General features: G+C 35.7%; 1 protein-coding gene across 1 annotated transcript in view; it reads left to right on the top strand.

Moving 5' to 3' along the window:
- Nucleotides 1–21,673, top strand: part of GBE1 (1,4-alpha-glucan branching enzyme 1) — a 271,724-nt gene that overhangs the window by 165,809 nt on the left and 84,242 nt on the right. Inside the window, exons 9-12 of the mRNA XM_025375689.1 lie at nt 1,346–1,473; nt 6,244–6,342; nt 17,284–17,394; nt 20,483–20,654. Of these exons, the coding sequence (XP_025231474.1) occupies nt 1,346–1,473; nt 6,244–6,342; nt 17,284–17,394; nt 20,483–20,654 (510 nt within the window). The remainder of the gene's footprint in view (nt 1–1,345; nt 1,474–6,243; nt 6,343–17,283; nt 17,395–20,482; nt 20,655–21,673) is intronic.

Raw genomic sequence — 21,673 nt, 5'->3', positions numbered from 1 at the left:
GATAAGGCAATTGATACCAAGCACAGTATTTAATTTATAAACTCAGTAATAAAGAGAAATTTATCAGGAGGTGATGAATTTACCTGCAATTTACTTACATGCATGAAAAAAAAAATGGTTGGACTCATAGTATTCTATTTGTAGAAGCAATGTCTGCCAAATTCTTACAAAGTGTGACTCAAACATTTGCTAGTTGAATGGTGGTTGCCAAGGGCTGAGGAGTGGAGGAAATGGAGAGATGTTGATCAAAGGGCACACTTTCATTTTAAGGTGCATAAGCTATGTGGAATCTAATGTAACTATGGTTAATAATATTAGTTGGTATTTGATGAGAGCCAACTTTAAGTATCGTTACACACACACACAGGCACACACACACAGTAACTATGGTGACGGATGTGTTAATTTGAGTATAGTAATCAGTACACATTGTATACCAATATCAAATCAGTACCTTGGAAACCTTGAATATATACAATTTTTATTTGTCAATTAAACATTTTAAAATTAAAGAATGACAGCATCAAACAAAAGTGAGAAACTTGATAGTTATATTGCTGCTGAAATACAAACATGAAAGAACTTGAAGAATAAGAGTTCCATAATTATACTTGAAAATATCCCTCAGCGATAGAATCCGGCAAACTGAGAAAAAAAAATCAATGGAAATTAGATATAGAGAAACAGGATAAAAGGCTGACGTTGAGCACAAATTTGATTTTATTATAACAATAATAGTAAATTACTGAAAGAATAGAAAGTAAATGGTATAACCGAAGTAAGTGAAATGTGCTATAACCTACCAAGGTTAGGAGGTGGGAGAAGAGGAGGCAGGAGGAAGTTTGAGAATATATAATCTCTTTATCACAGGGAACTCCATATTGCATAAATTGAAGTACTTGTTTGAAATAATATAAATATTGTGTCTCAGTTTTATGATGGTTTTCCTATTTTCTTTTCCTTACCACAAAGGGATTTAATACAAGCTAACATTAACATCTTAATGTGACAGAAAATGTATCAAAAATTATTTGATATTTAGAATTCCCTTTAGTATGATTTCACTTTTTTGCCATATAATTTAGCTAAAATTAAATTAAATCTTTAAAGTGCTTTGTTTTTCTCATGTCTGTGCATTTGTCGAACAAAATTGATTTGCAGGATTGTCTGAACCCTGAATGTTGACATGTAGTACTTTTCTAAGTCAGTATATTTGCTCATACTTATGTTATTAAACTGCTACAATAACAAAATTCATGTAAAAAACTAATTGGTGGATGTATTTGTGCAGAGTTAAGACTTGCTTTTTAACATAATATATCCATATTGATTTTCTTTTTCTAAGGTCAAGGTTTCTCAGGTGATTACAGTGAATATTTCGGACTACAAGTAGATGAAGATGCCTTGACTTACCTCATGTTGGCAAATCATTTGGTTCACACGCTGTATCCAGATTCTATAACAATAGCTGAGGTAAAGCCATCCTGAAGTCTTACCTTCTGACCCCCTTTAATAGAGAGCATGCTGTCAGCATACAGTATTTGACTAGTCAATCTCGTGTTGTCAATAATTGCATAAATGAAATCCTACCCTGTGTATAGTGCAGCTCTCTTGTATGGGTGGCACATTATTTAGAATTCACTGTTTCCCTATTAGAAGATAATGTATACTAATTACTTGTCACCATTCTATTGTGAAAAAAGAAAATGCCAGTGGTTAGAAAGTTAAATGTCCTAATCAGTGGACAGGCCCTTCCGCTATGAGACCTTCAGCAGAGAAAAGAATTGAATATTAATGTGTGTCTGTCCATTTATTATTTTTTTTTCTTTCTTGGCTCAATCATTAGACACAGGATAGATCGCTGCCTGCAAGCTTCTCTGAAGCCTTTCTTGTTCTGATGCGATTACCTTTCTTGTTTATGTTATTGCTCTCAGATTGCCAAATGTTCACTGGTTATTCATGATTCTTGAAGGTTCATGATTAACTGTCCCAAAGCTGCACTGTAATGATATAATTCTGTATATGCATAATTGACAATTCCCCTCTTGGTGATAAATGTGATAAATTAAGAAGTTTGTTAAATGCTTATGCTAATTTAGATTTAGTGCTAAAATCCCTCTGGTTTTCTAAGTTCTCTAACTAGAAATTATTATTAAAATTGAATTTAGTGTGTTAAAACTGTTCTATACAAAGTATAGTGGTTGGCATATAAAAATAGTATGACTACTGTCAAAAAGAGTTAGAATTAAGGTGTGTTTTTACATTGTTGGCGTTTAGTTTATTGGCATGAAATGGAATAGTCTCCTTCCTGTAGTATTTATTTTTTGCATAGACTGTTTTTATACCCACCGTTTCTCAAAATCAGAAATCTCTAATTTTATAAATGGTATGATTTCATTGCTTGAATAGAGGAGAATAATTTTATTCCCTTCAGGCACTTTACTTTCTAAGTATTTTCTGGGAATAGAGCAGGAGCCCTAAATTCCTGAAATTGGTTCTTATGTACAATTCAAAAACAACAACCTATCATACAATTTAGACACCCAGTATTATTTCACAGTCATGACCTACCTACATTTGATCGTAGCACATCTTACTAATACTTGTGCTAATTCTTTTTGTGCTGAGTATCTTTAACATCATTCAGAGTGTATTTTAAACTTTTGTCTTCTGTATATTTGAATTTTATTTGTCAAACATCAAAAATTTAATTAGTCAGTCAGTGATATTTATGGCAATCCAAAGAGATATTACAAATGACAAATTATAATTAATTACAATTAATGACAGCACAAATCAAAAGTGGGTACTGAAGGAAAAGAAGCAATGATTTAATACATGAAAGTTAAAATTGTTACATTGATCTTTCCATTCATTTCAAGTAAAATAGTCTCATCATCTAGGGAGCTCTGGTCTGATTATCAGTGTTTCTACCAATGAAACTGAGACTTTAGCCTACTTTATATTACTTGGTTTTAGATTTTTTAAAAACAAGATGTACTTTCAATTTATTCTACTTAAATTGAAAACTACTTCAATTTCAGTACATCACTTTTTTTTTTTTTAAGAAAAGGAATGTGTTTGAATGGATAAGCAATATACATTTATTTAAATTCCTTTAGTAGAAATATGAATTTATTTATAATGACAATAACAAAAAATTGAATTTCTTTTTGTATTTTGCTCAATGTATCTACCATTTTACATTATTATATTTGCTATATTAAAACATTTTTGATTGACGTATCTTTCCCTCTGGAATGGTTATAAGTGCTCTTTATATAGTAAAAAATTAGAACTATTTTAATTTCATCCCAAACACAGAATCATTTTCATATGCCATATGAGTAGGCATCAATTATTTTATATTTAGAGTATGTTTATTTTGATGATCTTTATGATTTACCTTTTTTTCTTAAAAATTTTAAAAGAACAGTCACTAACTTTCCACTTTCAAAAGGAGGGCCAAAATAATTCATATGCATTAATGAGGCAGCTTTCTAGAAATCAGATTTAGGAGTCAAGACTATATGATTGTTACTGAATCACCAGGGGTTCAGTCTAGGTCCTGCTGCTTGCTGCACAGAAAGCCAATCACTGAGACAGTGATTATCGCCGGAGAAGACTTTGATCAGTCTCAAATCCACCTCTCTGACCAACTAAAATTAGAGGTTTATATAGTAAGAAATAAATGTAACAATGTGTAAGAAAACAGAACTAGAGAGGGGTAAGGAAGCAATCATGAGGAATGACTGGTCTGGCATCTCATTGCATGCCATGATTTGGTGAACTTCAGTTCTTTGATACATTTTTTTGAGAACCTTGAGGGACAAATACAGGTTTCAAGCTTTTCAAAAGGATTAATTTCTACGTTTATCCAAAAAAATCTATCTATGGGACGATTAGGTTTCATGATGACCATATGTTTTTCTTAGCAGATTCTATTTCCTAAAACTACATTGAGACTGGATATAGAACATGCCTTAATATTTTCTTGAGAAAATTTATCTTGATCTTTAATACCAGCCCATCACCAGTCATTCTTGACAGTTTGGTCTTTGGAAACTCTTTTTCAGAAGGCATTGTGTCTGTAATTCTAGTTCCTAATATGGAACCTGATATTTAATACATATTCATCCAATCCTGTCTGTAGAAATGTGACTTATATTTTGATAAATAGAATGGTTGAAATGGCTTCTTTTCTACTGATCATCTTTTTTCTACTTTATAAACCATAAAGATCTATGCAGAAATAAGATATTACCGACAAACAATTTCTTATGGATGTATTCTACCGTATAGTATATTTACTTATACTTTCCTTCCATAAGAAAAAAAAAAAAAAGAGGCATTTAACCTGAGTCTCAGAGAGCTTATGGTATCTGATAGTCTTTTACAGGAAGTGAGGGTCATAATTTACGGAAGACTTTGGGCATTGACAGATATAGAAAAGCTTGTAACAAGTACATTCAAGGGTGAATATTTCAAAGTGGCCGAAGTACTTAGTAATTAAAATGAAATAGTAGGAAATAATGGTGGAAAGATGTCTTTCCTTTCACTTTCTGCGCACTTTAGTTAATGATCACAACTACATCACGTTGTCATTTCATAATTATAAGTATGTTTATGTGTATGTAGGTCCTAGTTTATTAATCTATGAAAGTCAGATATTATGTCTTATCTTTTAATCCTTCAGAGCACCTCACTCATTCACTCAACAGATACTTACTGAATAACCTGCTTGTGCCAAGTATTATTAAACTATTCTAGATTCTTGGGGTATATCAGTGAACAACAACTATAAACTCTTGACCTCGTGGATCTTACACTGTAACAGGGAGTAGGGGAGTAGCTAATTGGATAGTAAATCATATAGTAAATGCTTAATGTGTAATTGTTGAATTGAATCTGAAGCTAAGGAATTTGAACTTTCAGTTGTTGGATATTGAAATCTATTGAAGGGCAGACTGTCTCATAAGATATGAATTTGGTAACAGTTAGTATAAAGAGAAGGTAGAGATGGGGAATGCATTTGAATATGGTCTAGGCAAGCAGTAATGAAGATTACATAAGATTGTGGCTGTGGTAATGGACGAAAGGAAAGTAACTTATTTGAAAGATATTGTGGAATTAGAATTGATAATACTTAGCGCATATTTTCCTAATGTTGTCTTAATACTATCTTTTGTTACATCCGGGTCCCTGTACCAATCTTTGAAACCCATTTTTAGATTAATTTTATTTGATTAATTATTGGATTACTAATTGTCTAGAGTAGAAAGGACCCTCTGTCAAAAAGCCTGATACCTGAATCTGGCTCTACATTAAGAATCCTCTATCTCGACTGGGCGTGGTGGCTCATGCCTGTTGTCCCAGCACTTTGGGAGGCCAAGATGGGTGGATCATTTGAGGTCAGGAGTTCAAGACCACCCTGGCCAACGTGATGAAACCCCATCTCTACCAAAAATATAAAAAATATTAGCTGGGAGTGGCGGTGCGCCTGTAATCCCAGCCGTTCGGGAGGCTGAGGCAGGAGAATCGCTTGAACTTGGGAGGCAGAGGTTGCAGTGAGCTCATATGATGCCACTGTATACCAGCCTGGCAACAAGAGTGAAACTCTGTCTCAAAAAAAAAAAAAAAAAAAAAGGATTCTCTATCTTGAGAGATCCCTTCACCTCAATAAGCCTCCGTTTCTATATCTGCTAAATGAAGATAATCCCTACCTAATCTGAAAGACCCTTTCTAAGTGCAACCTACTTTAGTAAAAGCTGCTGCACTGTTTCACTGTTAATGTACTAACTCTACATTCCATTTCATCAAAAGTTAGTGTTCACAAAAATACACTCCCTATCAGGGCTATGTACAGAAAGAACAACTATAACAGATTTATGCCACATGTATTGTGCTTGGTGAAAGCAACAAAACTAATAAATGTTCTACAGTAGTTCAAAAATAAGAAACTATGTTTTAGCAATAATAGTTTTACTCTTTTGTGTTCTCTAGGTGATACTAAAGAAAAGAAACAAATAGCTTCATGAGATCAAAGTTTGCCTGGAGTGAAAACATTAAGCAAAAATCTTTCTGGGAAATGAGATATGCTATCACAGTTTTATCGACTTTTACGTTACCAAAGCAGCCCCAAAATATATGCCCCTATTGTTGTTTTCGTTTATTGACCTGGGCTTTACTGTCAGAATATTTACTAAAAGCTTGATCATTATGAACTGACATTGTTTGTTTTAGGATGTATCAGGAATGCCGGCTCTGTGCTCTCCAATTTCCCAGGGAGGGGGGGGTTTCGACTATCGACTAGCCATGGCCATTCCAGATAAGTGGATTCAGGTAAGAGTCTATGTAAATATTTTTTGTTTCTGCGAATACTATGTTGCTTCATTTATCTTTATTTCTTAGTTGTGATCACAGATATTATAATTGAAGTATTAAATTCTTTCATTAGTCTGTCGATTCTTATGCTATTTAATAAGGTGCTTCTCAAAATGTTAAAAGTTCTGATTCAAAGTATTCATACTTATTCAGGCAAAGAGAAAATATGATTAATATAATGTTAGCTGCATAAATGGAATTTTGCATTATCAATGCAATTATATGAAACTTCAGTGCTCTATATTTAATACACATTAGACTTCATTAAAGCATTCATTTATGCCTACAGATCATGCATTAATGTAAAAGCTACTCCTTAATTCCCAGTACTTGCTTAATAGTATGGTTTTTCCTCGACAGATTTGGATTGGGTTCATCCATTCCTTTATTCAGCATTAAAAAGTCCTTACCATGTGTCAGACACTAGGAATGAATACATGGTACTTTGCACATCATTTATCAATAAACTTTTATTAAATTTAATGACAGTTCAAGTAGTTTGGGTTTTTTTTTTTCATTTAATGTTTGCCTAAAGGACTAAAGTCATTATGTAGACTTAGGTTTGATACAGAACATTTCTTAGCAGCCATGTCGACATTCATGGGCTGAATATGTATAAGGAGTCAGATTGTGTATAAATAATCATAGCTTTCTGATCCTTCAGACATGAACTGGTGCCATGAGACCACAGTTGTAGAAGGGCTTAATTTTGTGTAGAAAAACCATAGAGCCTACTCTTAAGGAAGTGGTTACTATAATCATTTCTTAGCTGTCTTTCCTGTCTCCCCAGGCAATTTGTGCAATGCATAGCTCTGACATTAAACTTTGACCAACGTAACTTCTGCTCCTGAATTTATAATGATTCCTTAAACATTATCAGATCCAAAAGCAAATATTTTATAAAGATTTTTACTTAGAAAACATACAAACAAACAAAGGAGTATTCTTCTTTCATACATGGGAAGGTAGCCTTGTATTTGTTACTTTAAAAAAAAATGCTGGGGGCGGAGCAAGATGGCCGAATAGGAACAGCTCCAGTCTCCAACTCCCAGCGCCAGCGACACAGAAGACCGGTGATTTCTGCATTTTCAACTGAGGTACTGGGTTCATCTCACTGGGGAGTGCCGGACGATCGGTGCTGGTCAGCTGCTGCAGCCCGACCAGCGAGAGCTGAAGCAGGGCGAGGCATCGCCTCACCTGGGAAGCGCAAGGGGGAAGGGAATCCCTTTTCCTAGCCAGGGGAACTGAGACACACAACACCTGGAAAATCGGGTAACTCCCACCCCAATATTGCGCTTTAAGCAAACAGGCACACCAGGAGATCATATCCCACACCTGGCCGGGAGGGTCCCACGCCCACGGAGCCTCCCTCATTGCTAGCACAGCAGTCTGTGATCTACCAGCAAGGCAGCAGCGAGGCTGGGGGAGGGGCGCCCGCCATTGCTGAGGCTTAAGTAGGTAAACAAAGCTGCTGGGAAGCTCCAACTGGGTGGAGCTCACAGCAGCTCAAGGAAACCTGCCTGTCTCTGTAGACTCCACCTCTGGGGACAGGGCACAGCTACACAACAACGACAACAACAACAAAAAAGCAGCAGAAGCCTCTGCAGACGCAAATGACTCTGTCTGACAGCTTTGAAGAGAGCAGTGGATCTCCCAACACGGAGGTTGAGATCTGAGAAGGGACAGACTGCCTGCTCAAGTGGGTCCCTGACCCGAGTAGCCTAACTGGGAGACATCCCCCACTAGGGGCAGTCTGACACCCCACACCTCACAGGGTGGAGTACAGCCCTGAGAGGAAGCTTCCAAAGCAAGAATCAGACAGCTACACTCGCTGTTCAGAAATATTCTATCTTCTGCAGCCTCTGCTGCTGATACCCAGGCAAACAGGGTCTGGAGTGGACCTCAAGCAATCTCCAACAGACCTACAGCTGAGGGTCCTGACTGTTAGAAGGAAAACTATCAAACAGGAAGGACACCTACACCAAAACCCCATCAGTACATCACCATCATCAAAGACCAGAGGCAGATAAAACCACAAAGATGGGGAAAAAGCAGGGCAGAAAAGCTGGAAATTCAAAAAATAAGAGCACATCTCCCCCGGCAAAGGAGCGCAGCTCATCGCCAGCAACGGATCAAAGCTGGACGGAGAATGACTTTGACGAGATGAGAGAAGAAGGCTTCAGTCCATCAAATTTCTCAGAGCTAAAGGAGGAATTACGTACCCAGCGCAAAGAAACTAAAAATCTTGAAAAAAAAGTGGAAGAATTGACGGCTAGACTAATTAATGCAGAGAAGGTCATAAACGAAATGAAAGAGATGAAAACCATGACACGAGAAATACGTGACAAATGCACAAGCTTCAGTAACCGACTCGATCAACTGGAAGAAAGAGTATCAGCGATTGAGGATCAAATGAATGAAATGAAGCGAGAAGAGAAACCAAAAGAAAAAAGAAGAAAAAGAAATGAACAAAGCCTGCAAGAAGTATGGGATTATGTAAAAAGACCAAATCTACGTCTGATTGGGGTGCCTGAAAGTGAGGGGGAAAATGGAACCAAGTTGGAAAACACTCTTCAGGATATCATCCAGGAGAACTTCCCCAACCTAGTAGGGCAGGCCAACATTCAAATCCAGGAAATACAGAGAACGCCACAAAGATACTCCTCGAGAAGAGCAACTCCAAGACACATAATTGCCAGATTCACCAAAGTTGAAATGAAGGAAAAAATCTTAAGGGCAGCCAGAGAGAAAGGTCGGGTTACCCACAAAGGGAAGCCCATCAGACTCACAGCAGATCTCTCGGCAGAAACTCTACAAGCCAGAAGAGAGTGGGGGCCAATATTCAACATTCTTAAAGAAAAGAATTTTAAACCCAGAATTTCATATCCAGCCAAACTAAGTTTCATAAGTGAAGGAGAAATAAAATCCTTTACAGATAAGCAAATGCTTAGAGATTTTGTCACCACTAGGCCTGCCTTACAAGAGACCCTGAAGGAAGCACTCAACATGGAAAGGAACAACCGGTACCAGCCATTGCAAAATCATGCCAAAATGTAAAGACCATCGAGGCTAGGAAGAAACTGCATCAACTAACGAGCAAAATAACCAGTTAATATCATAATGGCAGGATCAAGTTCACACATAACAATCTTAACCTTAAATGTAAATGGACTAAATGCTCCAATGAAAAGACACAGACTGGCAAACTGGATAAAGAGTCAAGACCCATCAGTCTGCTGTATTCAGGAGACCCATCTCACACGCAGAGACATACATAGGCTCAAAATAAAGGGATGGAGGAAGATTTACCAAGCAAATGGAGAACAAAAAAAAGCGGGGGTTGCAATCCTAGTCTCTGATAAAACAGACTTTAAACCATCAAAGATCAAAAGAGACAAAGAAGGCCATTACATAATGGTAAAGTAATCAATTCAACAGGAAGAGCTAACTATCCTAAATATATATGCACCCAATACAGGAGCACCCAGATTCATAAAGCAAGTCCTTAGAGACTTACAAAGAGACTTAGACTCCCATACAATAATAATGGGAGACTTCAACACTCCACTGTCAACATTAGACAGATCAACAAGACAGAAAGTGAACAAGGATATCCAGGAATTGAACTCATCTCTGCAGCAAGCAGACCTAATAGACATCTATAGAACTCTCCACCCCAAATCAACAGAATATACATTCTTCTCAGCACCACATCGTACTTACTCCAAAATTGACCATATAATTGGAAGTAAAGCACTCCTCAGCAAATGTACAAGAACAGAAATTATAACAAACTGTCTCTCAGACCACAGTGCAATCAAACTAGAACTCAGGACTAAGAAACTCAATCAAAACCGCTCAACTACATGGAAACTGAACAATCTGCTCCTGAATGACTACTGGGTACGTAACGAAATGAAGGCAGAAATAAAGATGTTCTTTGAAACCAATGAGAACAAAGATACAACATACCAGAATCTCTGGGACACATTTAAAGCAGTGTGTAGAGGGAAATTTATAGCACTAAATGCCCACAAGAGAAAGCAGGAAAGATCAAAAATTGACACTCTAACATCGCAATTAAAAGAACTAGAGAAGCAAGAGCAAACACATTCCAAAGCTAGCAGAAGGCAAGAAATAACTAAGATCAGAGCAGAACTGAAGGAGATAGAGACACAAAAAACCCTCCAAAAAATCAATGAATCCAGGAGTTGGTTTTTTGAAAAGATCAACAAAATTGACAGACCACTAGCAAGACTAATAAAGAAGAAAAGAGAGAAGAATCAAATCGACGCAATTAAAAATGATAAAGGGGATATCACCACCGACCCCACAGAAATACAAACTACCATCAGAGAATACTATAAACGCCTCTACGCAAATAAACTGGAAAACCTAGAAGAAATGGATAATTTCCTGGACACTTGCACTCTTCCAAGACTAAACCAGGAAGAAGTTGAATCCCTGAATAGACCAATAGTAGGCTCTGAAATTGAGGCAATAATTAATAGCCTACCAACCAAAAAAAGTCCAGGACCAGATGGATTCACAGCTGAATTCTACCAGAGGTATAAGGAGGAGTTGGTACCATTCCTTCTGAAACTATTCCAATCAATAGAAAAAGAGGGAATCCTCCCTAACTCATTTTATGAGGCCAACATCATCCTGATACCAAAGCCTGGCAGAGACACAACAAAAAAAGAGAATTTTAGACCAATATCCCTGATGAACATCGATGCAAAAATCCTCAATAAAATACTGGCAAACCGGATTCAACAACACATCAAAAAGCTTATCCACCATGATCAAGTGGGCTTCATCCGTGGGATGCAAGGCTGGTTCAACATTCGCAAATCAATAAACATAATCCAGCATATAAACGGAACCAAAGACAAGAACCACATGATTATCTCAATAGATGCAGAAAAGGCTTTTGACAAAATTCAACAGCCCTTCATGCTAAAAACGCTCAATAAATTCGGTATTGATGGAACGTACCTCAAAATAATAAGAGCTATTTATGACAAACCCACAGCCAATATCATACTGAATGGGCAAAAACTGGAAAAATTCCCTTTGAAAACTGGCACAAGACAGGGATGCCCTCTCTCACCACTCCTATTCAACATAGTGTTGGAAGTTCTGGCTAGGGCAATTAGGCAAGAGAAAGAAATCAGGGGTATTCAGTTAGGAAAAGAAGAAGTCAAATTGTCCCTGTTTGCAGATGACATGATTGTATATTTAGAAAACCCCATTGTCTCAGCCCAAAATCTCCTTAAGCTGATAAGCAACTTCAGCAAAGTCTCAGGATACAAAATTAATGTGCAAAAATCACAAGCATTCTTATACACCAATAACAGACAAACAGAGAGCCAAATCATGAATGAACTTCCATTCACAATTGCTTCAAAGAGAATCAAATACCTAGGAATCCAACTTACAAGGGATGTAAAGGACCTCTTCAAGGAGAACTACAAACCACTGCTCAGTGAAATAAAAGAGGACACAAACAAATGGAAGAACATACCATGCTCATGGATAGGAAGAATCAATATCGTGAAAATGGCCATACTGCCCAAGGTAATTTATAGATTCAATGCCATCCCCATCAAGCTACCAATGAGTTTCTTCACAGAATTGGAAAAAACTGCTTTAAAGTTCATATGGAACCAAAAAAGAGCCCGCATCTCCAAGACAATCCTAAGTCAAAAGAACAAAGCTGGAGGCATCACGCTACCTGACTTCAAACTATACTACAAGGCTACAGTAACCAAAACAGCATGGTACTGGTACCAAAACAGAGATATAGACCAATGGAACAGAACAGAGTCCTCAGAAATAATACCACACATCTACAGCCATCTGATCTTTGACAAACCTGAGAAAAACAAGAAATGGGGAAAGGATTCCCTATTTAATAAATGGTGCTGGGAAAATTGGCTAGCCATCAGCAGAAAGCTGAAACTGGATCCTTTCCTTACTCCTTATACGAAAATTAATTCAAGATGGATTAGAGACTTAAATGTTAGACCTAATACCATAAAAATCCTAGAGGAAAACCTAGGTAGTACCATTCAGGACATAGGCATGGGCAAAGACTTCATGTCTAAAACACCAAAAGCAACGGCAGCAAAAGCCAAAATTGACAAATGGGATCTCATTAAACTAAAGAGCTTCTGCACAGCAAAAGAAACTACCATCAGAGTGAACAGGCAACCTACAGAATGGGAGAAAATTTTTGCAATCTACTCATCTGACAAAGGGCTAATATCCAGAACCTACAAAGAACTCCAACAAATTTACAAGAAAAAAACAAACAACCCCATCAAAAAGTGGGCAAAGGATATGAATAGACATTTCTCAAAAGAAGACATTCATACAGCCAACAAACACATGAAAAAATGCTCATCATCACTGGCCATCAGAGAAATGCAAATCAAAACCACAATGAGATACCATCTCACACCAGTTAGAATGGCGATCATTCAAAAGTCAGGAAACAACAGGTGCTGGAGAGGATGTGGAGAAATAGGAACACTTTTACACTGTTGGTGGGATTGTAAACTAGTTCAACCATTATGGAAAACAGTATGGCGATTCCTCAAGGATCTAGAACTAGATGTACCATATGACCCAGCCATCCCATTACTGGGTATATACCCAAAGGATTATAAATTATGCTGCTATAAAGACACATGCACACGTATGTTTATTGCAGCACTATTCACAATAGCAAAGACTTGGAATCAACCCAAATGTCCATCAGTGACAGATTGGATTAAGAAAATGTGGCACATATACACCATGGAATACTATGCAGCCATAAAAAAGGATGAGTTTGCGTCCTTTGTAGGGACATGGATGCAGCTGGAAACCATCATTCTTAGCAAACTATCACAAGAACAGAAAACCAAACACCGCATGTTCTCACTCATAGGTGGGAACTGAACAATGAGATCACTTGGACTCAGGAAGGGGAACATCACACACCGGGGCCTATCATGGGGAGGGGGGAGGGGGGAGGGATTGCATTGGGAGTTATACCTGATGTAAATGACGAGTTGATGGGTGCAGCAGACCAACATGGCACAAGTATACATATGTAACAAACCTGCACGGTATGCACATGTACCCTACAACTTAAAGTATGATAATAATAAATAAATTAAAAAAAAAAAATGCTGTGGTCTTCCAGTTTCTCACCTTGGTATAAGGTTCCTTGTCAGCCCCATCTCTTACTATTTCTAGTTTTTTTCATGTAGATTTTTTTTCCTCACAAGTGACAAATCTTACTTTTTAACCTCCTGCTAAAAGCCTTAATCATTCTTTGTTCACATTCAATAATCTTTTAAGGTGTACATCAACCTAGAATTATTTTTCAGTCAGTAATAGCACAAAGTGAGATATTTTCTCTCTCAGTATTCATGGCAGCTTAAAAAATGGAAATTTAACCTAGTAAACATTTTATTATGTTGTATGCTGAAGGTAATGTATTAGGCAATGTATCATACTTACTAATCATACATGATAAACTCTAAGAATCATAGTTATCAAATAGAAAAATATTTTATCCTAAATTTAGGATATGACCATCCTGTTTTAGATTGTAAGTTCTGTAAAAGCAGTTATCATCTTCTATTTTATGTAATTATTTAAAATTCTTATTGTATCACCAAATTGGGTCCCCCCTTAGTTAATAAAACTAAAGTTAAAATAGTATTACAACAAAACCCTTAGACACAGTGATTTTCCTCTGCTTTTATAAGTGGTGCATTTAAAAACAATTCAATAAGTGGCTCCCATTTTCCTTACATGTCAATAAAACACTCAAGAGTTATTAAATCAGATGACATCTGTACTCAGAATGTATATGGCCTGCGATGTTGTCTACCCATACAGTGTGAGTTAGATTAGAATGCTAGATTTTATTCATGTTTTTGTAGTTCAAAAGCAAATTATGTATCATTTCCTAGTTGTATTATTTCAAAATCATTAGTTTCAAATATCATTCTTAGTTTAATCAATTACTGAACAAATATTTGACTATCTAAATTATGCCAAATTTGTTGTATTTCCTTTCATTTTATTTGATCATTTTTGAGGTGTTTGTGTTAAGGTGATGTATGTGTCTAGTGAACTCATTCATTGATCTGTTAATTCCACCAAATATTTGCTGAGCACCTAAGATAAATATAGCTTCTTAATTAAACTTTTTTGAGATATTAGGATAATTGTAGATTCACATGTGGTTGTAAGAAATAATACAGTGAGATCTGGTATGCTCATTCATCAATTTTCCCCAGTCGTAACTTCTTGCAAAGCCATAGAATGATATTTTAACCAAGATACTCACATTGATATACTCAAGGTGAAAAACACATTCTTTGCCACAAGATTCTCTCATGTTGCCTTTAAAGTAACACCTACTTATTTTCATCTTGCCTGCCTCTAATAACGCCTTAACCCCTGGCAACCACTAATGTGATCTCCATTCCTATAATTTCATCATTTCAAAAATATTATATAAATGGAATCATGCAGTTTGTGACCTTTCTGGACTGGCATTTTCAGTTAGCAAAATTTTCTCGAGATTATCCAAGAAAACCTCCAATGTTGTTACATCCAGCATTCTTGTCGCATGTATCAGCAGCATGTTCAACAGCCCTGAATAGGATTCCAAGGCAGGGGTATACCACGGTTTAGCCATTCACCCATTGAAAAACCTCCAGGTTGCTTCCAGCTTATGGCTATTATGAATAAAGTTAGTGTATGCATGTATGTACTCATTTTTTATCAACATAAGTTTTCATAACCATGAGATAAATGCTCAAACACTACAATTACTGAACCATATAGTAATTCCCTGTTTAATTTTTTAAGAAACTGCTAAACTGTTTTCCAAAGTAGCTGTGACATTTTACATTCCGACTGGTGATGTTTGAGAGACCTGCCTCTACACAGCCTCACCAGCATTTGGTGTTGTCACTGTGTTTTATTTTAGCTATTATAATCAGCGTAGAGCGATATCTCATTGTGGTTTCATTATTTTTTGAATGATTTATAATGCTGGATACCAAGCATGTGCTTATTTGCCTCCTGCATGTCCTGTTTGGTGAGGTCTCTGTTCATGTCCTTTAACCATTTCCTGACTTCATTGTTTCTTTACCGTTGAGTTTTGAGAGTTATTTATATAGTTTAGACTCAACTCTTTTGTCAGATGTATGGTTGACAAATTTTTTCTCCTAGTCGGAAGCTTGTTCTTTCATCCTTTTCATATTGGCTTTCACAGAGCAATTGTTCAAACATTTTGATGAAGGCAGTTTATCATTTTTTCCCTTGTGTAGGTCTCTCTTTTGGTGTCAAGTTTAAGAACTTTGACTCTTATGGTTTTTACTAAATGTTTTATAGGTTTTATTTTTTATATTTAAGTCCATGATCCATTTTGAGTTAAGTTCTGTGCATTATATACGGCGTAGCTCAAGGTTCTTTATCTTTCTCTTTTTACCCATGGGTATCCAACTCTTTCAGCATCATTTGTTGAAACATCTGCCCTCCTTCCATTGAATTGCTTTTGCCTTTTTGTCAAAAATAAGTCTGGCACATTTGTGTAGGTCTATACATTCGTTTCCTATTGTTCCTATATCCAATTTACCGCAAACTTAGTGGCTTAAACAGCACAAATTCACAACGGTTCTATGTGTTACAAAAATGAAATGGGTTTTACTGCGCTAAAATCAAAGCGTAAGTGGGGCTGCATTTCTTCTGGAGGCTCTAAGGGAGAAGCCATTTCCTTGCCTTGTCTCACTTCTAAAAGCTGCATATGTTCCTTGGCTCATGGCACCTTCCTCTCTCTTCAAAGCAGCAGTGTACCATCCTCAAATCTCTCTCTTATTTTGACCCTCATGCCTACTTTTTAGACAGATTCTTGTGGATTAGGCTGCAAACATTTATGGATGGTTGCTCTTCTGCCTTCCACGTTCTGCCCTCTGGTGCCCAGAGATTTGCACTGCAATTATGAGAACTGCTTATGTTCTCATAATTGTATGAGTGTGTTGCATTAAAGAAGGAGAGTAAATGTAGGACATAATGCTGAGGAACATTAGCCTTTATAGGACAAACAGAGGAAGAGAATTTACAGTATGTCAGGAGTGGCAGAAAAAAACAAAACAGTATAAAACCATAGTTTCATAGAGAAGTTCATGGGCAGGAGATAGGACAGTGTCAATATGTATAGCAAGTACCTACTTCAGAGAGAGCAATTACTAACTTAAGCTTAGACCACAAGCTTAACCTCAGCAAGTTCAGTTGCATAAAAGTGTAGTGTTAGAGGGACAGAGCCAGACTGAAGACTGAATAGAAATTGAAATGCAGACACAAAATGTGTGGTCTGTTAAGAGGGTAGTTATTTCATGATAATTAGCTTTAAATTTTGAAACACTTCTTGTTTTATCATTTTGTAAAAATGAAGTGAAACCCTCTTTTTACTAATATTTTTCATATAAACAAAAAAATGTAACAAGTGTATCTCTACCATGTGCAAGTTATAGAAAGTCGTGCCATGCAATAACACATTACTGTGGGCATTAATCAAGAGGTAGCAGTTATTACAGAAAAGAAGTTGCAAAGATCCTAAAGTATAATGATTAAACTGTCTGGACAAAAGTGCGTCCGCGCGCGCACACACACACACACACACACACACTCTACACCACTGTCATTTGGACATTCTGTATAAAAGCTGTGATTTCAGTAAAAGTTTAAACAGTGATAACTTTGCTATATGGGTGGGCTAATATGTGTATATCAAATACACTGATATAATGCATCCCTTCGGATTGGGATTTAAAATAAGAAAAGTAATGGTTTACTCAGAAGCTTATTTTTCTCTCTTTTGTCTAGCTACTTAAAGAGTTTAAAGATGAAGACTGGAATATGGGCGACATCGTATACACTCTCACAAACAGGCGCTACCTTGAAAAGTGCATTGCTTATGCGGAGAGCCATGATCAGGTAAATGAATATGCGCATAAATTCATTTCTTTCTTTCTCTCTCTCTCTCTTCCTCCTTCCCTCTCCTTTAACATTTAAATAGAAACATACCAAAATATAAACCTCTGTAGTTACTATAATGTATGTGTGTGTGTATATCAATATGTATCTTTACAGGACAACTAGGTATATTGGAAAAAATGTTAAATTTGTAGATGGAGAAATGCCAGTTTCAAAACGCAGTGGTATGTTTGTCCTGCCAAACTATAATTAATAGATTATACATTGTAGTTGCAAGTATTATATGTTTTCCCTTGTCATGATGAAGAGTATTGGTGCTGGACCAGGGTTATTTTAGTTTCCATCTTAGGCTGCCATCTAGAGGTATTATTTTATGCTTTTGACATGCATTCTTCATTTTCTCCCCTCAATCACTGAAGTCTCCTGCTAATTGACCTCCCTGACCCCTGTTCCTTCCAGCCTTAGTCTGTCTTCTCGAATACAGCCTAAGATATTTTCCAAAGAGGAAAGTTCATCTTGTCAACCCACATATATTGGTCAAAGCCTGTAATTCAAAGCCATTCCTATTTTGGCCCAAGCCGAAGTTTCCAGCCTCATTCTCTGCCCAACTCTCCAAGCCTCCTGTTCTTCAATACTTTGAAATCCCCACCCATGCCAAATAGGTCAGCTTTTTCCAATCTTGTGCTTTTCCCCCTCACATCTGCATCTGGGAAGTTCCTACTCAGACCTAATTGCCTGGCTCTGACATCACATTCTATATGAAGCTTTCCTTGGGTCATCTAGGGAAAAATTAGTTGTCCCATCCTCCAAGTTTCCATGATGTTTTAGGAACAGAATTTTTTTCCATTGTCTTTCTATTTCCAGCCTTTAGCACTGTGACTGATGCTAGTAATCACTTAATACATATTTTTTAAATGGAGAAGAAAGACCACTTATTCAAAGTCATATTCATCCTTATACACATCAACATAAAATTTACTTTTTGTAGATTAAAATGTAGACAATAAAATGAAGTTACTTAAAGTATCTTTATTAAAAACTTGAAACTAAGTTTCTCTATCATTTTGGCCATTTAATGCAAACATTATTTTTTAAGGTGTCTCCTGTAATTGTTAAGAAAGTGTAAGTAGAGCAGGGGTTGGCTAACCAAGGCCTATGGGCCAAGTCTTACCTGCTGCCTGTTTTTGTAAATAAGGTTACTTGGAACACAGCCATGCTCATTTGTTTACATATTCTCCTTTGTGTCAAAATGATGCATTTGAGTAGTTGAGACAGAGAAAGTGGCCCACCTGTAGAGAAACTTGATAACCTCTGAAGTAAACACATGTTAAATTTTGCATCTTCCAAATTGGGGCTTTGCTTTCTTATCAACTTAAATTTATAGTATCCTTGTCCATAGAGCAGATAAGATAAATACTTATCTAAAAAAGAAGAACCCAATTTAGAAAAGAATAATATTAGTTTAATAGGTGAGTGGTGGGGGTGGGGTGGGAGAAACTCACCAAATACACAACAATTTGAAAATTACAATATATGCATAGATTATAGCTTTGTATTGCAGACTCCTCGAAGTTGCAGCACAGAGTGAATTCCCAGCATATGTTTATTTTGTATGAATGAAAGTAAACAAGTGAGTGGCATGAACAAATGGAAGATGAAACAGATTTCTTACATAACTTTCTACCTAATCTGTAAAGAAACAAATTTACCAAGAATTATTTCATACTTTAAAAATTCAGGTAATCCTGTCTCATATTTTCAGGAATTCTCAGGATAGCAGAAATAATGCAAGTTGCCTAGTTCTTTCTAAAAGCAAATGTACTTTGATTCTTAAGCCAGATAAAAAATATAAATGTATATGAATACATAAAAATGAATAAACATATAATTTATAGTAAAAATGTTTGTGGATGTTATTTTAAACTTTTTAGATAAATCCTTAACAATTAAATTTGTAAACTTAATTTCACCAGTATCTCAACAGGATTTTAACTTAACTTAGTTTCACCAGTATCTCAACAGGATTTTATAAGAGGGCAACTTGATATGAGAATAAGCTTTATCTATGAATCTGATCAAAAGTTATTAAAATAATTTTATAATAGAATCAGAGATTATAGAAATAAATAGTTACAGCTAAAAACATAAAGAATTCAAAACAAGTAGGAATGTGAAGTGTTTAAGAAGTAGTGATACAAATCTTACAACAATTTTTAAAGAAAAGTAATTTTAATTAAAGTAGGTTAAAGATAGAAAAGATTGTAAACAAAAATGTTTTCTAGAAAATGAAAAGAATTGTAATAGGGTACTGAGATTATGGGTTAATTTCTATTACACATTTTACTCTCTGTTATTTATTGTTTTGTCCATCATGAACACTGCATTAGATGTTTTTAACTGTAAGTAATTCAGATTTTTAGGAGGTCTCTCTTCTGTTACTCAGGGCATTTCTGAGTTACCTGCCCCAGTTAATAATTATTATGTTTGCAGGTAAAACAAACTAAATTTAGATTAAATGGCAAATAAAATGAGAAAGCAAATTTATGCTTAAATAAAAGTTCTCAACTTATTTTCTCTGCTGAGGGCAGGAAGGCACTATTATGATATAGTTACACACATATAATATTACATTACTCATATATATGAGCAAAATAATATATATACATTATATATATCAATGTTTTTCAGAAACTTCTTTCAAAGCAAATAAAATCATTATATACAAATTGTTTAAAAAATCTATTTAATATTCTCAACATTATAATAAATGTTTCAGAAAATGTGAGGTGTCAGCTCAAACATAACAGATATTCAGGTACCTTATCATGAATCTTTCACCAACCTATTTTAAAAATAAAAATCAGTCCTGAAAACAATTGTGTTGATTTCTAACATATTTTACCAGCTTACCTTGCGCCTAGAAAATCACCAGTGGAAAATACCTGAAATTAATATTAACCTACACTCTTCTTCTACAATGTTTCCTATCATTCGTAACCATGTGTTGTTCTATTGTAAATCACAACTACTTAGCGCTTTTTTTTTCTTTTTTTTTTTTCATTTATTGCCATTACTTTTATTTCTATAGGCACTGGTTGGGGATAAGACGGTGGCATTTTGGTTGATGGATGCGGAAATGTATACAAACATGAGTGTCCTGAGTCCTTTTACTCCAGTTATTGATCGTGGAATACAGCTTCATAAAATGATTCGACTCATTACTCATGGGCTTGGTGGAGAAGGCTATCTCAATTTCATGGGTAAGTGTGAGTTAAACACATATCCAATTTGTGTTTAAAATGTTAACTTATAATGAGATAAATCATGTAGAATATTTTGATTTGGCTTTTCAGATTTAGAATATAAAATTACAACTATTTATTTCATATACTATCATGTGTAAATTGCAAAAATAAAATTAAACCACGATAAGGTTATTGTTACATTAATATATGATACAAAAGTATAGTCTAAAAGCTGATATTTAATTGAATATTGCTGTCAAGTGGGCTTACCTATTTTTAACATCCAGAATTATTATTCTGAATTTAATCATTCTGAGTTAATGTTATTAGTATAATATTTGCACATTAAATCTAAGAAATATATAATTATTATAGTATAGTAAGCTAGTATTATTGGTAATCTTTGAGATAATTTTATACCAGTATACTTGTGTTATAAATGTGTAAACTTAGGTTCAGAGATATTGTGATGGACAAAAAGAAATTTATTTTTTTAAATAGAAAAATACAAATACTGAAAGGTCATTTTTGTCTGAAAGCTCTTGAAATAAAATATAAAAATTGTTCTGTTTGGTGAACAGCAGACATTGAAACATTCGAGTTTTAGGAAATTTTTACAGCTTTTAGACTAGAGAAAGACACAAAGACTGGGGAATACATACGAAAGGCTGATTTATTTTTCTACAGTAGAAGACTCAGGGTGGGTAGTGTCTCACACCTTTAATCTGAGTCCTTTGGGAGGCTGAGGGAGGAGGATGGTTTGAGGCAAAGAGTTAGAGAACAACGTGGGCAATATGGAAAAGCCCCATCTCTACCAAAGGAGAAAAAAAGAAAATGAGCTGGGTGTGGTGATACGTGCCTGTACCCGAGCTAATCAGGAGGCTGAGGCAGAGTGATTGTTTGAGTCCAGGACTTTGAGGTAGTAGTAAACTATAATCATGCCCCTGCACTCCAGCTAAGGTGATAAAGCAAGACCCTATCTCTAATTTTAAAAAAGCCCTGGATCTTTGAGTTATTCACTTCTACTTGGAAAT

Source organism: Theropithecus gelada, chromosome 2, assembly GCF_003255815.1.
Source record: "Theropithecus gelada isolate Dixy chromosome 2, Tgel_1.0, whole genome shotgun sequence".
NCBI lineage: Eukaryota > Metazoa > Chordata > Mammalia > Primates > Cercopithecidae > Theropithecus > Theropithecus gelada.
This window is presented reverse-complemented; position numbering and strand designations above follow the sequence as displayed.